General features: G+C 36.9%; 1 protein-coding gene across 1 annotated transcript; it reads left to right on the forward strand.

Moving 5' to 3' along the window:
- Nucleotides 1-432: 432 nt before the first annotated feature.
- On the forward strand, nucleotides 433-16347 carry LOC140238453 (uncharacterized). The gene is made up of 9 exons (XM_072318356.1): nucleotides 433-486; nucleotides 5396-5499; nucleotides 6063-6128; nucleotides 6782-6912; nucleotides 7684-7846; nucleotides 8878-8994; nucleotides 9658-9762; nucleotides 12033-12119; nucleotides 13470-16347. The coding sequence occupies exons 1-9, from the start codon at nucleotides 468-470 to the stop codon at nucleotides 13641-13643; spliced, it is 966 nt and encodes a 321-aa protein (XP_072174457.1). The 5' UTR covers nucleotides 433-467; the 3' UTR covers nucleotides 13644-16347.
- Nucleotides 16348-17940: the final 1593 nt, after the last annotated feature.

The following is a 17940-nucleotide window of genomic DNA, read 5'->3' on the forward strand; positions in this document are numbered from 1 at the left end:
GGACTGTTACAAGTACACAGCTGGCAAGATGGTGAATTCCATTGTAAAATTTAGTATGTGACTCTTATTAAGATGAGTTAATCTGCTTGTGCTTGATAAATGGCGTCGAGTTAAGCATTCAATCCATATAAACAAACTCACCGGCAGTTAAAGCAAGGATTTTCTGAGCAGAACTGACCACAGCTACACACAGTACCGGTAAGCGCTGCCGGTAACACACGTCAGCAGCGCAGCGTTCATTCCATGATATGCAATCAAAACGTTCAATTAGAGCGTGGGGGGGGGGGGGGGGGGGAGGGGGGAAGGGATGGGTTGTGAAGTACGGCTGTGCGCGGCGCGCGCATATACGCGTGCATCGATTGCATCTACTGGTAAATGCACTGAGTGCAGTGTACATGTGTGTGTGCAAGCAATGTGTTATATAGCATGCATACACATCATTCTAAATCTGATGCAAGCATTGAAAAATGGCTGAAGAACGAAACGGTAAGTGCAATGAAAGTATTTTGGGATGTGAATTACAATTAAGCTTAAGCTTAAGCTTTCCTTCTAGGGGCCTATGTCAGAGATGATGAATGTAATGTGTTTCTCACTCGATTGTGGCTTAGTTTCAAGATTTCTTTTCTTCATAACCGGTAAACGTACCCTGGTACCTCTCTCTCTCAGACTCTGATCCCTGCTCCACTATTTTGGAGATTCCTGGAATCTAACGTTAGATATGCATATTGCAAGTCCAGCAAGATAAGATAATGGTATTCAGGTATTAAACATAAGTAGAACGGCAAGTAGGGCTCTATGGATTTTATGAAGAAAGAAGAGGGATAGAAGAAGCAGGCTATTTTGGATTACAGATGGCCTTGATGGCAGCTTGATGGCAGGCAAGGTTGAAAGGTTAATAAGGTAGCACGAGAAAATTGCAGTGGGTAATCAGTGTCATACAAGTCCAGACAGTTCGGGTGATCAACAAGACATTCCTTGACTTTCATATGAACTCTTGACGGAGATGAACAAGACTGGGACAAGATCCAACAAAGTGTTCCACTGTCTCATCTTCAGATTCACATAGGGGGCAAGTATGGTAGGGGTCCAACCCACCGACCGGGTCCATAACGACCGACCGCGCATTATAATGGCATTGCGCGTACAGAAAGAAAATGTACGCATGGGACTACGCGCAACGGTGTTCGATTCTTCACTGGGCTACGCTACCGAGTAAAATGTGGCGAAAACAACTAAGTATTCCCTCTAAATTACCGAAATTTAGCAAAATCGAATAAGGTTTATCGTGTAACTACATATAACTAGGCCTACCTTTGCTGACTCGTTGTTAGATGTAGAGTATCCTTCCGTAATAAATTTGACGATTTTGACCGCAAAATTGTCACCGCCGCTTGTACGATCGTGCACACACGTTACTTACACATGACATAAACATTTTGTCGCCCGCTACGACCGTACGAGTTGATGCAGAAACGAGAAATGAATGTAAAAAAACAAACCGACTCATCTAATTTATTTCAATTACGATGAAAAGTTTCCTAATGAAAATCATGTCAAATTCATCAAACAGTCCTTCAAAAGTAATATCGAAGGATTCAAAATATATTCAAATATTATTGGGGGAAAAAATTACGACTAGAAAATAACAGCAGCTTGTCGAAAAAACGCGTTTAAGTACGCTTTATACGTATTGTCAATATAGGGCGGGGTGGTCGGTCGATATGAGCCCGGCAACTGAGTGCGGAAAAAATGACACCCCACGCGTTCGAAGCCGCCATCTAGAGCGCGTACCTCAGATCGCATTTTCAGTGCGCGCTTGTGAATCCGGAGTATTTTCTCCACACGTGAGTAAAATTTCAGGCAAATTGTGAGATTTTTCACGTTTCTATTGATAGAAAAACGTTAGGTGTCCGATATTATGAACACCCAACCATACATATGGAAGACTTTCTAGAGCTAAGTATGTAGAGACGACATTATATCAAGTATGTGGATGACAGAAGTTGGGCTCTAACGTTAATTATTAAAGAATGACGGATGATAGGAGACGGGGGTTTCTTCGGATATAGGAGATTAGCAGAGGGTGGAACGTTATCTATCCAGAACTTGAGAGACGACTTGGAGCGGATTCCTTGTGTGGTAAGATGTCTTACAGCCTGATAGACGGTAAAGGTACCCACTTATTAATAATACAAAATATGATCCGGCCCCGGACTGGAACCTTCTTGTTTTCTTCTTCTTCTTCTTCTGATTCTTCGTGTTTACTGTCCAACACCCCTTACGGCCTTAGTAGGGGCCAATTTGACCGGACAGAGGGTGCGCTGGTGTTAAATTGCGCGGAGAGAGAAGTGTGGGGTCTAGTTGCTTTGCTCCTGGATGTATTGTAGGGTTGCTGCTTTAAAGGAGTCCTTGTTTGTGATGTTGGAAACTGTTGATGGGAGTGAGTTCCAGTCTGCGATTGTTCTTGGAATAAACCAGTACTTATAACAGTTTTTGTTCGTGGTGATTGGGATGAAGCTTGCGAGTTGTAGTTGATGATTTCTGGAGAAACCTGGCCCTTCGGCTTCGGACCGGACGCAGAGCTTTTCAAACTGGGATGGATAGGCGAACCCGCAAGCGCTTCGCGGAATGTGGTAATGCGGCTTACTCTGCGTTGATGTTTCAGCAGCTCCCAGCCTAACCCCGGCGCGGGGGGCTGTAACGGTACGTATTGGGGTCGCTGCTGCGGTTACTCCCAGCCCAGCTACAGCTCACGCTTCATGTTTGTTACACTAATGTGTCTAGAGTAGTCACCTGTAACAAAATGCGCTGCTCTGTTCTGCACTGCTTCCAGCCTGTCTAACAAGAGTCTTATATGTCGTATCTTTGATTCTATTGTTACAATCATGAAGGTTTCGCCTTAGAAATCCTACAACTCTGTTTGCTTTAGCACATGCATGTTCTGTCGACGTGCGCATTCCAAGACAAATCTGATGATATATCAACCCCCAGGTATCTGTGACACTTTGTCTCTGTCAATGTGCTGTTTAGTGAATACTGGTATTTGACTGGGTTTTTTGCATGTGTGATGTGTAAGACATGACTTTTTTTTCGACAGGTGGAGTTTAAATCATATTTTGGCAAATCGTTGGATGTATACATGTAAATGAAAGTAAAGTGGACCTGTGACCGTACCTTGCGGGACTCCTTCTAGTCTACTCTGTTCTCTTGCTTGGTTGGCCTTACGGACCTGAGGCTGAGTCTTGCCGTGAAGGGCCAGCCAGGCAGGGTGCCACTGGGACAGGAGAAAAGGACCGAGGGAGAACCAGGAAGGAGAAGCAATTGGTGGTGCACCCCCTTTTTTTTTTTCCTTTTTTTTTTTGATGGGGCACATGGGCACACAGGCAGTTTCTCAGATCCATGCATGAAATTGAGAAAGGATTTCACTCATTTTCAGTCACAGTATCAGTAACACAGTAAATTACCTCCCCTAACATTCTAGACTAGAATAATAATAATCAATATATATTAAACAAAATAACTAACGTTAGAACTAGTTAATAGTAATTCATTAAACTAATACTAATGTGTAATAGTGCATGGCTACTTCAATACTAGTAACGTTAATAGGCATTAAGTTGTATAGGGCGCGCACAGGTCCACCTTTCCCTTTCGATGTTCATGGGCACATGGTGCTTCACGTTCAAACAATGAAATGATGGATATGAACGTTAGGGTTCTAAGTTACATAGTGATTTCCTGTAATTCTATTTCAATGTGAGCAGATTTAGCTGTTTGCGAACAGCGTGCCTACAAATTTGCGGCATTGGCAGGGGCCCGTTTCATTTGTTGATGAAAAGACCCAATCGGGTGTGAGATGCGAGAGTACCCTAGTATAATGAAACTGCTCCTGCTGCATAGACATGCTGTCGCAGACGGGAATAATTTCTCTAGTCTAGATTAGTGCATCTCACATAATTTTGTATTTGAATGGAAATACCCTTGTGGAGAATGTTGCCTTTTGGGGTCTTTATTTGACATGGAATTTTTAAATAGAAGCCTTGATATTTTGAAGGAGTGTATGGAAAAATGACAGCGATACAACTGTACCATTTACTTTTAGCGGCATCATGTATAAGCTACCTATACCATGTGATATGTCCACGTCATGATTCAGACGTGTCATATGCTGTTATATTGAAAACTATTTTAATATAAAAAAGTATCTGTCATTCCCTTAATCAGGCACGATATTGATATGATTTCCTTTCGTATTCTTTTTTTCTCAAGTCAGTATATTTGCTATTTTCATGTACTTGTGTTAAAATCACCTGAAAATTTTGATTGCCAATTAAAAAAAGAAAAAAGAAAAAAAAAATCATATCATCCCAGCATTATGTACATGTATCTCTGTCATGGCAAGTTTTGGGTTTTTTTTTATTTTTATTTTTTTAAATGAATACTAGTATTAGATATGAAGTGGGATGTATATTATATGATAGGGAGCTCCTGGTAGATTCTTTTAAAAAAAGCTGTCATGGTCGAGTAGAACAACCTATCAAAGGGGAATTTACCCAAACGGATAATAGCTGGGTTCAGTTAATGAATAAATATTTGTCGAACACAGTTGTGAAAGTAGTGAAGGAAAATCAGATGAGCTGTTCAGAAGGTGTGAAGTTTTGGCTAAGATCTCATGCTGTCATCGTTGAATATGAATGATAAATAAGATTTCAGCCAAAATATGTGGTGTCGCAATAGAGGAATGATTTTAAGAAATATGAAAAGAATTTCAAGTATTTTCATCCTTCTAGCATAGTGAAAGGGCTCCTGACTTGCTTCCTTCAGAAGGCAGTGGGAATAATATTACCCTTGACAGACCACTTCAGTGACAAGTCAAGGAAATGTGTTCTGGTACTCTTAATTTCATTTAAGAACAGTGACATTTTTTGGAATTTAAGTTGTATTTCTTTATGTTCATGCCCTACTGTTACAGCAAGGACAGTTGTAGTCTTCTTATCTCGCAATGATGGCACATTTGGGTTTGTCTCCTCTGATTTCGCCATCAAATTCCAGTTGAACTTGCTTAGCAAAAGTTTTTTGTTTTCATTTACATGAAGACATTTCAAACTGTTGATGCTATTTGATAAAATTATGTATCCAGGTATTTTCAATATCATCAAAGCACTTACAGCTGTACCACCACTGGTCTGACAGTCATAATGCCCCCCCCCCACTAATTGCTTGATTAACAAGAAGCACACTCGTATGCCAAATTTGGCATTTTGCACCAAGGCACAGCAACTTTTCATGATGCGTCCTACTCCCAATAAGGATTGTCAGACTAATTATTCCTTCCAATTTCTGAAGTTAGCACTTTCCAACAAAGTTTGAAATTATTATCACACTATCTATGCAGGTGCCAATGTCTCCGATGAGTCGGAAGAGGAGGAAGGAGGACCAGGGGTTGAAATCATTGAGCCTCCAGATCAGGAGCCAATCAATCTAGATCCCAATGCCTGTGTGAGTACAACAAATAATACCCCTTGCCAAGCCAGTCTTGTGAAGGTCCAGCAGAGAACTATATCCTCACCAAACCAGTCTTATTTGATGCAGCAAACTCTCAGAATGTGAGAGATAAATATGTGTTAATGAATTGTTTTGATGAAGTCTGACATGAGTTTCACTGCATGAATAAACCTTACATCAGATTTATTTACTCACTGTTTAATGAAAGTGAGTCTTGTCATGTTAGTTTTGCAGAGCAAGAATCATGTAAACAGATAGTTTTTGAATGAAACTTTATGTAAGATAAAACCCTGTCCAGTTCTGGTGCAGGACCGCGAAGACAGAAAGTGAAAGTGATAACAAGCAATTCTATTGCTTTCCTTCCACACATCCTGGGACTGTTGCTCTGATATCATAAAATATGACACACTGAACAGATGAATTAAAAAAAAAACAAAAAACAACAAAACAACAAAAAAAAAAACACCAAAAAGCATAAAGAGGATGCAAAGGAATTATATACACAGTAGTACATAAAATGAACTGAGACGTCAACCTTCTCTTTCAAATTTGTGCAGGATGTTGACCTGACGCACAGGAGGATTGGTCGAATCGTTGGCTTTGAAGTTCTGAGACAGGTTGAGGTGAGACCATATTTTCCCCTTATTTGACCTCTGTATTGGAATGACTCTGCCTGCATTTTGTCTTTCTTTTTTATTTCAGGTGAAAAGAACAGTGCTGTATGCATGCACTTTTGAGGTTTACCGAGGTATCCTTATAATATGCTCTTTGGCATAGTTTTTGTTGTGTCCCAAATTAGTGCATTAAGCATAAAGTGATGAAATAGCAGTTTTTTAATTTTTTTTTGCTTGTTTTTTTGTTCTAGATATACAGGAGAATGGAAGAAAGGGCATGCACAAGTCTTGTAATTTTACTCTTTGCTTAAAGATAATGTAACTGGCATTGATGTCTTAAATATTTATATATTTGGCAAAGTATGCTGTTGATCAGCATGTTACATGCAGCAAAATCCATGTTTCATCAGCATTAGTAATCAGAGGCATATGGGCAACATCACTTTGTCCATTGCTATATAGATATATCTATGTTCTAGTCATGCATGTCTGTGGTTAATGTGTCATTCAAAGCTTAGATAAGAAATGATTCAAACTGATGTCATAAAAATCATGATACTAAATTATCAATTTATGGCAGGCACACTTTTCCGTAGCTGTGTACTATAAAACATCACAAAGCCTTCAAAATATTTTCTTCTGGTATGTGTTGCCTTTGTCAGACACTCACTCTACGGCAAAATGAAATCAGGAAGATTGAAAACCTGGAGACATTGACTGGACTGACTGATCTGGACCTCTATGATAACCAGCTGAAGAAGATAGAAGGCCTTGCAACGCTGGTCAACTTGAAGTGAGTTGAAACACAGAGATTGTTCTTCAGTCAGAATTAGTGCTAAAAATTAATGATAAATTGTGGGATTACAGTAGAACTCAGTAAATAAGTCAAATCTTGTGCTACGAATGATGTTGGGGATGAAAACAAATTAATTATCCAAAATTTATTCAATATATTGTTTCTTGATCCATGTAGCTGTATGGACAAAAAATATGTTTTGCTACAACCCACTAGCATAGTTCAGTGGCACACAAAAGCATGGTGTGATTACTTGAACAATTTGACATGGCACTATCAGCTGTGATGAAAAGGCAGCTTTAGTGTTTGTAAATGATGGTGGAGCCCTTTTGAGCAAAGGCTGTGCCAAAAATTGGGATGTACTGCCTATTGGGAATCATTCTGAAACTTCTCTTCCACTTTCATGTAAAAAGCTCTCAATATGTATTCAAGTAAATTCCCCTTTAATGATGTAAAGTACTACTGTATATGCCGAATATTTTGCGAGGTTTATAGTTTCGCAAATTTCGCAAGTCAGGTGCTATTAGCAAAATTAAAGACACGTGAAAATATTGACTCTGACCCCGATGTGGATGTGACGTATGCGTGTACATTTCTCCGTTCAGTACAGGACTCCATGATTGCGAATTTAACCACTCGCGATATCGTCAGGATTTCTGATTCGTGAAAATTTAGAGTCTTGAAATATATGGTATATACAATACTTTCATAACTTCTTGGTTGTCTGTTTGCAAACACTACTGGATACTTTCTTTGTGTCTTTAACAGATTTCTAGACCTGTCTTTCAACAAGATCCGAAGAATAGAAGACTTGGAGGCACTGGTTAGTGTAGAGAGACTCTTCCTCATCCACAACAAGATCAGCGTGATTGAAAACGTGTCCCATTTCACCAACCTCAACATGCTTGAACTTGGCGATAACAGAATACGAGTGAGTCAGACAGACCTTACTGTAAAATACAGGTGTGACTAGTTTTCTCAATTAAAAAAAAAAGAAATATAGCAATGGATTGAGTTTTAACTTGATTTAATTCTTATGTTATGTAAGGTGATCGAATCCAAAGATAGCTGAAAAACATCTCCCTTGGTCCATGGAGATTGAATGGGAGATTTTTATTTTTGTACATTTCTTTTAATTGCAGTCCTGGCATATTGTCTTGTTCTTTTTGTTATTATTTTGATGTCAGATAATTTTCTTTCATACCTTCATATATCTTATAATTTCAGGTGCAAAATGATAAAATCTAGAATCATGAGTAAAATAATGTAATTCCCATACTTTCCTTCTAGAAGTAGAATTATATAAGGACCAACAATAAATTGAACATATGCCTGTTGTCATAATGGAAGTAGGCTTTACAAAAGCAAAAAACAAAAACAAAACAAAACACCGTCTCTAATAGGTATGCTCTCTAGGTGCAATGTGCAGTATGTAGATTCTGTCTTCTTTCTTGTTGATTCAATGTTTGAGTACATATTTTTGTTCCATGTGAGGGTAGAGGTAGAAGTGAGATAAGAGGTTATGATTAAGGAGTTTAAAGGGGATGGCTAGTAACTGATCAGTGGGAATCAGTGGGAATGCTGGAGGATGATTGTTCCAATCCTTGTGGGATTCATTTAAGAGTACACTATATATGTATTCTTGTGTGAAAATTATTTGCTTCAGAATGGTCTCATATTCAAGTAATGTGCAGTTTAATGTTTCCAGGTAAGCGTCCCTGGTCAGTGACGGGGCATTAATCTGCGCATTACTTGAATATGAGACCGTTCTGAAGCAAATAATTTTCACACAACAGTAGATATATAATGTACTCTTAAATAAATCCCACACGGATTGGAACAATCATCCCTCAGCATTCCCACTGATTCCCACTGATCGGTTACTAGCCATCCCCTTTAAAGAGTGAGGTACTGCACTATAGAATGTTTATGTCATGCATTTTCCACTCTTTTCCCTTCTAGAAATTGGAAAACCTAGATGCCTTGCAGAACCTGGAGAGCTTATTTGTGGGCAAGAACAAGATAACCAAGCTGGAAAACCTTGAGAAACTCACAAAACTGAGAGTTCTTAGTATACAGGTTTGTATGAACGCTGGATTTGTTTGTGTTGCAATTTTCTTTCTTCTTTATAAAGTAAGTGCTGATTTGAATCAAAATTCATAATTTTGATCTTCTCAGTTTCTTACTCAGTCTCATAGAGAGTTGACACAAAAATGTTATTAAGTTTCTTTACAAATAGGGGTGAAAGGTATCGTTTGAATATGTCTTACATTACATGTGATATATTTTAGCAGAAATGTAAGGGTTTATTGAGTTGACACCAAAGTGTGAGTGTAGAAATACATATTTTGTGTGACAGCAGAGGACAGTCTGCTCTTTATGAGTTCATATTTTTAATCTAAGAGAAGTAACAAAAGTAAATCCAGTCAACTAGGGTGTTGCCTAGAGGTCCTCTTGTTAATTGTGTGCAGTGACACTGACCTACTGAGACTTTCTATTCCAAAAAAAAAAAAAAGAAAAAAGAGAGAAAAGAAAAGTTAGGAGAATGGGACACATGTTGATTAAAGCAGCAGATCAAAGAAAACTGTTAAAAGCAGATGAGCATAAGTGTACAATAGTAGGGCCACACTGTCAAATCATCCTAATGAGCTTGTCATAGGATAGTTCATTACATGTCATTGACAGAATGCTTATATGAAGGGGACAATGGTAACAAATACTGCCTTTCTCTCTTTTACTCAGAGCAATCGCATCGGCAAGCTGGAAGGTCTAGAAACACTGACTGAACTGGAGGAACTCTACATCAGCCACAATGGCCTGGAGAAGATTGAGAATCTGGAAAACAATGTGAGTTCCATTTTAAACTTTCAAGTGCCAATGAACATAGTTGCATATTACAAGACTATTTGCATTTGCACTCAAATAATCTTCCCCAACTTGACTTAGTTGAGAGTTTAAAGGACAAGTTCACCTTCATAAACATAAGGATTGAGAAAATGCAGCAATATTAGTAGAACACATCAGTGAAAGTTTGAGGAAAATTGGACAATCGATGCAAAAGTTATGAATTTTAAAAATTTTTGTGTTGGAACCGCTGGATGAGGAGACTACTAAGGCTGGTGATGTCATATGAGTACAACAGTATAAAGAAAATGTAAAGAAAACTCAACATATTTTCACTTTTTTCGCATAATAAAAGAGCACTTGACTTGCCTCTTTCTAAAGGCAATGGGAATAATATTACCCATAACATATGTCAGTAACGAGTCAAGGGAATGTGTACTTTTTTCAAAAGATGAAATTTTGTGAAATTCTCTTTATATTTTCCTTATATTGTTGTACGCATGTGACATCATACACTGCAGTAGTCTTCTCATCCAGCGGTGACTGCACAAAAACTTCAAAAATTCGTAACTTTTGAACGGATTGTCCTATTTTCCTCAAACTTTCAATGATGTGTTACACTAATACTGCTACATTCTCTCAATCCTTATGTTAATGAAGGTGAACTTGTCCTTTAAACAACCCACTATACTTGGTACAATGCCATAATCCCACAGGAAGGACATAGTTGTACAGTAGGGATTAGTATGATTGCATATTCCCTTTCCATTGACCCCAAGGTTCAGACTGTTTTAGCCAATTGCTGAATAAAGCAAATCAGCAGATGTGTCAAATGGTAAACCAAGCCTTGTAAGGTTTAATTATTATTCACATAGTGTTAACATTATGAAAAGCGCAAAGAACTGTATTGGTCTATTAGATGTTGACTTTGTGGATTTGTAAGGCAAAGTATGAATTACTGTGACAGTCAAATTTCCCAGACTTTACTTTTCATTATCAATTCATTGACAATAAAGATGATTTCAGTGAACTGATGATTCTGAAAACTGTAGCAGTGCTTCAATTACAGATTGATGGGCCACATTTTAGCATAACCTTCTTGTAGCATATGTGATATTAGGTTTGTTGTTGTTGTTTTTTGTAGTATTTAGTAATGTTGTAGTAGTCAGGGAGAGTGTGCAAATACTTAATGCAGAATATTGCAAAGGACTCACTGTTTACCAGCACACCATGTTACTCAGTGATTAGCACAGATGTCAGGAAATTAGTAGTAAGAGAAGAGGAAATTTCACAATGCCCACGATTCCCACTGTATATTACTGACCTTCATGTGGACTCTTGGGATTGTTACACCTACTTCTGATTTGATTGTGCAAGGATATTCCTGGGATATTGTTATCCGTTTCTGAGAGCAAAATGGCTGGGATTTTTTTTTTTTTTTTTTTTTTGGATTGATTCCTTTGAGTTATGAATCTGATATTTGCGTTCTTCCTTTTCCTTTATTACAGAAAGAAATGTGATATCGATCTGCCTTTTTTTTTATGGTGCAACTGTGCTGAAGTCAAAGTATTACCCATCCAGCCTGGAGATCATATAGATAGATCATATTCATAATTATTAGCGACGGTATTTTATTCAAAACTTCTTGGATGGTTTTCCAGGATATGAAAAGGATGTGCAAAAAGTGATATCTCAAGATATCTGAGCTGATGGTCAGTGTAAATTAAAGGGATCGTATAGTTTTGGTTGAGACCTAATTTCAGGTTTCTAACATTTTTTGGTGAGATACTGGGAAACCTATTATGAAATATGAAAGAGCATGTAATTCTATGTGGAATTCAACATTTATTCGATGAAAATTGGCTTTGAAAGGACTGAGATATCAAAAAAGAGCAATTCTAATAAAGTGTGGGACCCACACTTTATTACGATCGCTTTGTTTTACCTTGTTTTTGGATGTTTCAGCCATTCCAAACCAGATTTTCATCAAATAAACTTTGAATTCCTCTTAAAATGGTGTGCTCTGTACTATCTCATAAGTGTTTTCTTGGTATCTTGCAAAATGTTAGAAGCCCAATTCTCATCTCCACCAATACTGTACCATCCCTTTAAAACACATAAGATAAATATATACTAGACATTTGTGCAAGGGTTCCAATGTAATAGGAAACCATCATTATCAAACATTATTGAATTACAGTTTATCCTTTGACATCAATTCATATTGTGTATTAAATTGTCTTTCTTTTTAATTTATTCATGTTTAATATCAGACAAAGCTGACAACACTTGATCTGGCAAGCAACAAGATATCCAGGATAGAGAATGTCGCGCATCTAGTATCACTGGAGGAGTTTTGGGTATGACCACTGATTACTGTATTCTTCAAAAGATATGTCATCAAGCAATGTGTAGCTATTCGGTATGCAGCATACATCAGCAGAGATGATATTCATATCTCCTCTGCAGTGGAGCTCCACCTGTAATATATTCTCCAATTTGTTTAGAGTAAACTAATTGCAAATTCTTGCAAACTCTGTGCAAAAGAAGATGATTTACTTATGCTTTTTTTTTTCTAAAGGCAACGCTGATGAACAAATTGTTCAATTAACTTAAAACTAACTTTAGTCCTTGTCAGGAATTAACAGTAGTCCCAACTTCTGCTAAGTAGGTTTGACTTTACTTGTGTGTTTATACTTAGTTGAATGGCATTGCAGATACATTGCTTTCTCTTGTCTTTTTTTCCAATACTTTTGTTGTATTATAAAAAAGTGAAAAATATTTCATCCCTAGTAAGTGCAGTTAGATAAGACACTTGAAATGATTTTCCTTGCATATGTGACCCGCTACAACAAAAGGATCCTAAAGTCGCTGACGGCTGAGCCAAGAAAATCGAGTTTGAAGTCACATCATCAAAATTGGTCAAAACAACCAGATTTCTGTTTTTGGCATGATTTTGCAGTCTAATGTTTTGTCTATCATCTGCCGAAATTTCAAAGCTAAATGATCAAAGGAAAGGCAAGAAATCAGCGTTTTTCTGGGCCATGATTTTCCGACTTCAACGTATTAGAAACGCGTCCGAAGATTTGGATTTAGCGCCGCAGCTAGACTCCGCCCCTAGCAACGAAGGAGTGATCTTATTGGTCAGTGCGTGGCATCCTGATTACTGATTGGTCGTGCGTAGACCGCTGGCGCTAAGCTTGAATGAACATCGTGGATTCCAGGTCGCTAGGAGAATGCCTTCTATTGTCAAGCGGTGAAAACTGTCTCGCCTGCCCTTGATCATGATAGCGTTGGAAGGAAAACTTTGAAGGCATTTTTCTCAAAACTCAGATTTCCTCAACCACTTGACATGCTCTAATAAAATCATTGATATATCCGCAACCAAGTACTTTTATGAGTTGTGCTATACATGAAATTAAAGTAGAAGAGTAAGGGGGTAATGTCATGCCATTTTCAGAAAATTGTCCTCCACTGACTTTCGGATCCTTTTGTTGTGGCGGGTCACATACATAACTTGATACATAGTTACCAGTTTTTACTTGTATGCATGACCTGCCCCCAGCAGCTGAGGTCCATTTAAACAATGGCATGTATATCCAAATCCTAATTTATGTGCTCACATTTATATAACCATTTTCTTCTTCCTTATACACTGTTCATCAACATCTATATTTTTTTTTTCTTGCATTTCCTACTGATTCAAACAGTTTAACAACAACCTTCTGGATAGCTGGAGGGATTTGGACCAGCTACAAGGGGCTACCTCTCTTCAGACTGTCTATCTGGAGCACAATCCCATCTTTCGTGACAAGATGTACCGCAACAAGGTCAAGTTAGCTCTGCCATGTGTCAAGCAAATTGATGCGACCTACTGCCGATAACCTATTACGACTGTTTTGATGGGTCTGGCATGGGTTGTACCTTTAAATTCTGCCCCCCTTTTTTTTTGTCATTATTTTATAGCAATCAATGCATAATTGCATAATTGCTACGCACTGTTCTTTTTTTTTTTTGTACTGGCTGCACAAATAGATAGTTCAATAATGACTTCCCTGTTCGTACATTGCCTTTGATACAAATCTAGGAAAGCACAGGTAATTTCCAATGTAGGAGTAAGATTTGACAATTAATTCTCTCTCCTATACAATTGATTTAGTTGTTCTGTCTCTTGAATTTATGGCAGTTTCTCAAAAATATTGTGAATACCATTAAGCATGAGTAGGGGAAAGAAATAGGGGTATGAAAAATTGATGTATTTGGTTTTCGCATTTCTAGATGATGTGTAACATGGAGTTTCGGGCAAAAGGAACTTATCAAATTGACATATTATAGATTCAACACATCTAAAATACAACAAAGTTGTAAATTGGTGTAAACAGATTGAAACACTTTAAACATTTGGTCAGTAGCTCTCTTTGTTGCTAGTGTGCTTTCATATATATCCACCTATTCACTTTTGAGTCAGAAGTCAATCTTACACCGATTTCACAGTCTGAAAAGTACAGGTAGCAATCTTGCCCTCAAAGATGCAAGCTTAAGGTCTCAACTGCAGTACATACTTTCAAACTTGTATGAAGGAAACTGTTACAACATCAAATTTGTAGGTCACAAACATGTGTTTGCATACAGTAAATATGTATTGATATGTTGTCTCTTTGTCATTGAAAGTAACTATGCAAACATGAAATATTGATACTGAGGAGTTTGCTGTGCATCTACTCAAATGATTAATGTGAGGGTTGTGAGAACAGAAGGATTTTTTTTTTCCCCCTTGGTCAAGACATCACACATACTCAGATGGACAATTGGGCAGTGGCTGTACTTTCAAATGTAACCATGGTTCATATGATGAATCATTCACCTGGAATGTACTAGACAGAATTTATACTGAAATTTGAGTTTAAATGAATTTGACTAAAGTTCTGCTATTAAACAGCAACACTGGGTTTTTGTAAATGTTATAAATTTTTTGTTAACAGAAACTATGAATTTGACAAAAGTCTCTTTTGCTATTAAACAGAAACACTGGGATTTTGTCACTGTTATAATATATATGATAAATCATTCACCTGGAATGTACTAGACAGAATTTATACTGAAATTTGAGTTTAAATGAATTTGACTAAAGTTCTGCTATTAAACAGCAACACTGGGTTTTTGTAAATGTTATATATTTTTTGTTAACAGAAACTATGAATTTGACAAAAGTCTCTTTTGCTATTAAACAGAAACACTGGGATTTTGTCACTGTTATAATATATATGTTGTAAATAGAAACAATGAGTGCATACTTGTACTCTATTCTGTCCCAGGAATTTTGTTGTTAATGTGTAGTTTGCAAATAGGACACCTCGTTGATCCTGGAACTATTTGTAAGCATTCAGACCATCTCTTCCCCATGCTGATACCCCACAGGAGTACGTATACCATTCAGTTGTAATGAGTGGATGTATGATGTATCTAGAACACAGACAATATTCTATGTCATTATTGCCCATGTAGAGCAATTAACAAAAAAACCTGCATTTTATTGCAAATACAGTGTACATGTACACAGAAGTTTGAATCTGATGTAGTTTGACACTACATCCTCAGTGTGAAATAGTGTATCACAAGTGGAAGTACATGAAATATTTGACTATCTTGAGTGCTAACTGCGTTGTATTATATCTGACTGACGTGAATTACCAACTCATTAGGACTCCTATATCGTTCGCTGCTGCCAGAATGCAGACAGATATCTTACTACTGATTGACAATGAACTATAGATGGATAACCCATATACACAACATTGTGTCCCAGTAATAATCCTGTATCATTTATCATGTTAGTGTGTGAGGGTATCGCTTTCAACGTGAATGACATCACAAATCTCACATCTTTTCAGATCATTATCCCATGAGACTTTGGATTCTGTTGACATAAAAAAGTAATGATATGAGAGGTGTAGTGTTAGGGTTTAGATTCAGGACATACTTTACTCTGAAGATGCAGTTGAAGTAAAACCATATCCATGGAGATTTTATTTGGATGCTCTGTATTCAGGTTTTATTTTTGTTTCTTGTTTTATATATGTACATGGTCACAAAGCTTGTATGAGGTACCCCATTTAGTTGACGACGTGTCTGATCTAGGCTGGCTTTTTAAGGTGTGAAAGCAAATTTAGACCTCATTTGAGTATGCATTTTGTCAGGGCACTGTGAAGATACATTCGCACACTGTCACATGCAGCTAATACCTCTTGCTTGAAAGCTTGAATAATAAGCAAGTACATCCTATGTAAGGTTGAGAGTTAACAAAAATTACTAGCAAGACCCTTTTCCTTTTGTGATGACTTAACATTAAGGAAACTCACAAAAATACTCCAATCACTCACTCTGAAGCAGAAGATAAATTTAGCTGATACTAGAAAGTACTATTCTCATACCAAAATACCTCATTTACAGGAAACTTGCAGAAGAAGAATACTGCTAAAGAGGAGAAAGCAACTGACTTGTCTGGACTCTTAACCTTGAAATTGATTATCTTCACCTTTGTCTAAGACTTATCTGAAGAAGATGTATGGTAGATAATAATAATAATAATAATAATAATAATAATAATAATAATAATAATAATAATAATAACAACAACAATAACAATAATAATAATAATAATAATAATAATAATAATAATAATAATAATAATAATAATAATAATAATAATAATAATAATAATAATAATAATAATAATAATAATAATAATAATAATAATAATAATAATAATAATAATAATAATAATAATAATAATAATAATAATAATAATAATAATAATAATTGACAGTGCTTATATAGCGCATAACACAAAGTGATAATGTCCCTATGCGATTTCACTGTTGCCCATTTTCATAGATTTGTACCACTGGTGATCGAGCTGTTCCTAAAGCAGCATCAAATAAATGATGCCGGCATCACATTGACTCTGGAAATGGTAACACACTGTTGACATAATCTTTCATTCTCTCCCAGTTGACTTTCTCCAAACATACGGTAACCATTCTTGGAAGTCAAAGGATGCAATCCAAACCAATCCAACTTTTTATTCATTGAATGGAATATGAACTTGCAACAGCCATTCTTTGGGTAGTGCTTTCTGCTAACTTGTAATTCCATGTGCTACAGTCTCCTAGTATTCTTTTCCTAGATGAAATTGCTGCAGTTAAGGGGGGTTGATATTTATTAGCAGCTAAATAGACCAGGCAAAAACATGCCCTTCATCAGTTTTTCCTCAAGATATATCGGTGTGTTTGTACCCATGTTGATGCTGTATTATACCGTGCAATTATGTCATGTTTTGGAGCTGTGTTTGCTTTTCATACTGTATGTGTACAGAATTTGCATAAAGTAAAATGATTAAATACTCCATTAAAAAAAACAAAACATTTGGAATATTTTTGCTCATTGATGATAAAGTGAAAAAAAAAAGCAATTATCTATCTGCCCCTCTTTTCATTTTTTTTTACACCTCTATGTAAATTTTTGTTTTGTCTTGTTTTGTTTTATTTATTTTTTCTCTATCTCATACGTATGGAAAATAACCTGCTTGAAAGATTCCAATATATATAGTGTCTGGTGAACAATCTGTGCCTGAAAAAGTTGCCTAAGCTGTGTATTGATGATTGACTGATGTACATGCTTTGAGACGTGCAGACTTGCAATTTTTAAACGATAAGTTTCACCAGCCTCATATACATTAACATTTAAATACACACATACATAAATACATGCTAACTCATGCACACACATGAAACTATATACTTTCAGGAACCAAAACATCTATGACTGAAGGAAAAGCACAACACCTGAACCTCTTGCTGGAGGTGAGAATGGGGGGGGGGGGGGGGGAGAGAGAACAGATGAGAAAAGAAAATCGAGGAGAAGATAGCATATGATAAAACTGGGGAAAAAACAAAATGCAATTCTAATCTCGTAAAAAATTCCTAGTTACAGATTTTGAAGTGAACTAGTTAAGCCAATCGTAAATATTGTTTGTATGTAGATTGGCGAGCCTACACATGTAGTCTTGTGTATTCTGTGCAGTGTGGATGCTGTGTGTGTGTATATTTTAAGTGTTTTACGGTCTTAATTTTTCTTGGAGTCCGCCTATCGCATTGTATATACAGTGCACTCCCATTATAA

The sequence above is a fragment of the Diadema setosum genome, chromosome 15 (assembly GCF_964275005.1).
Source record: "Diadema setosum chromosome 15, eeDiaSeto1, whole genome shotgun sequence".
Lineage (NCBI taxonomy): Eukaryota > Metazoa > Echinodermata > Echinoidea > Diadematoida > Diadematidae > Diadema > Diadema setosum.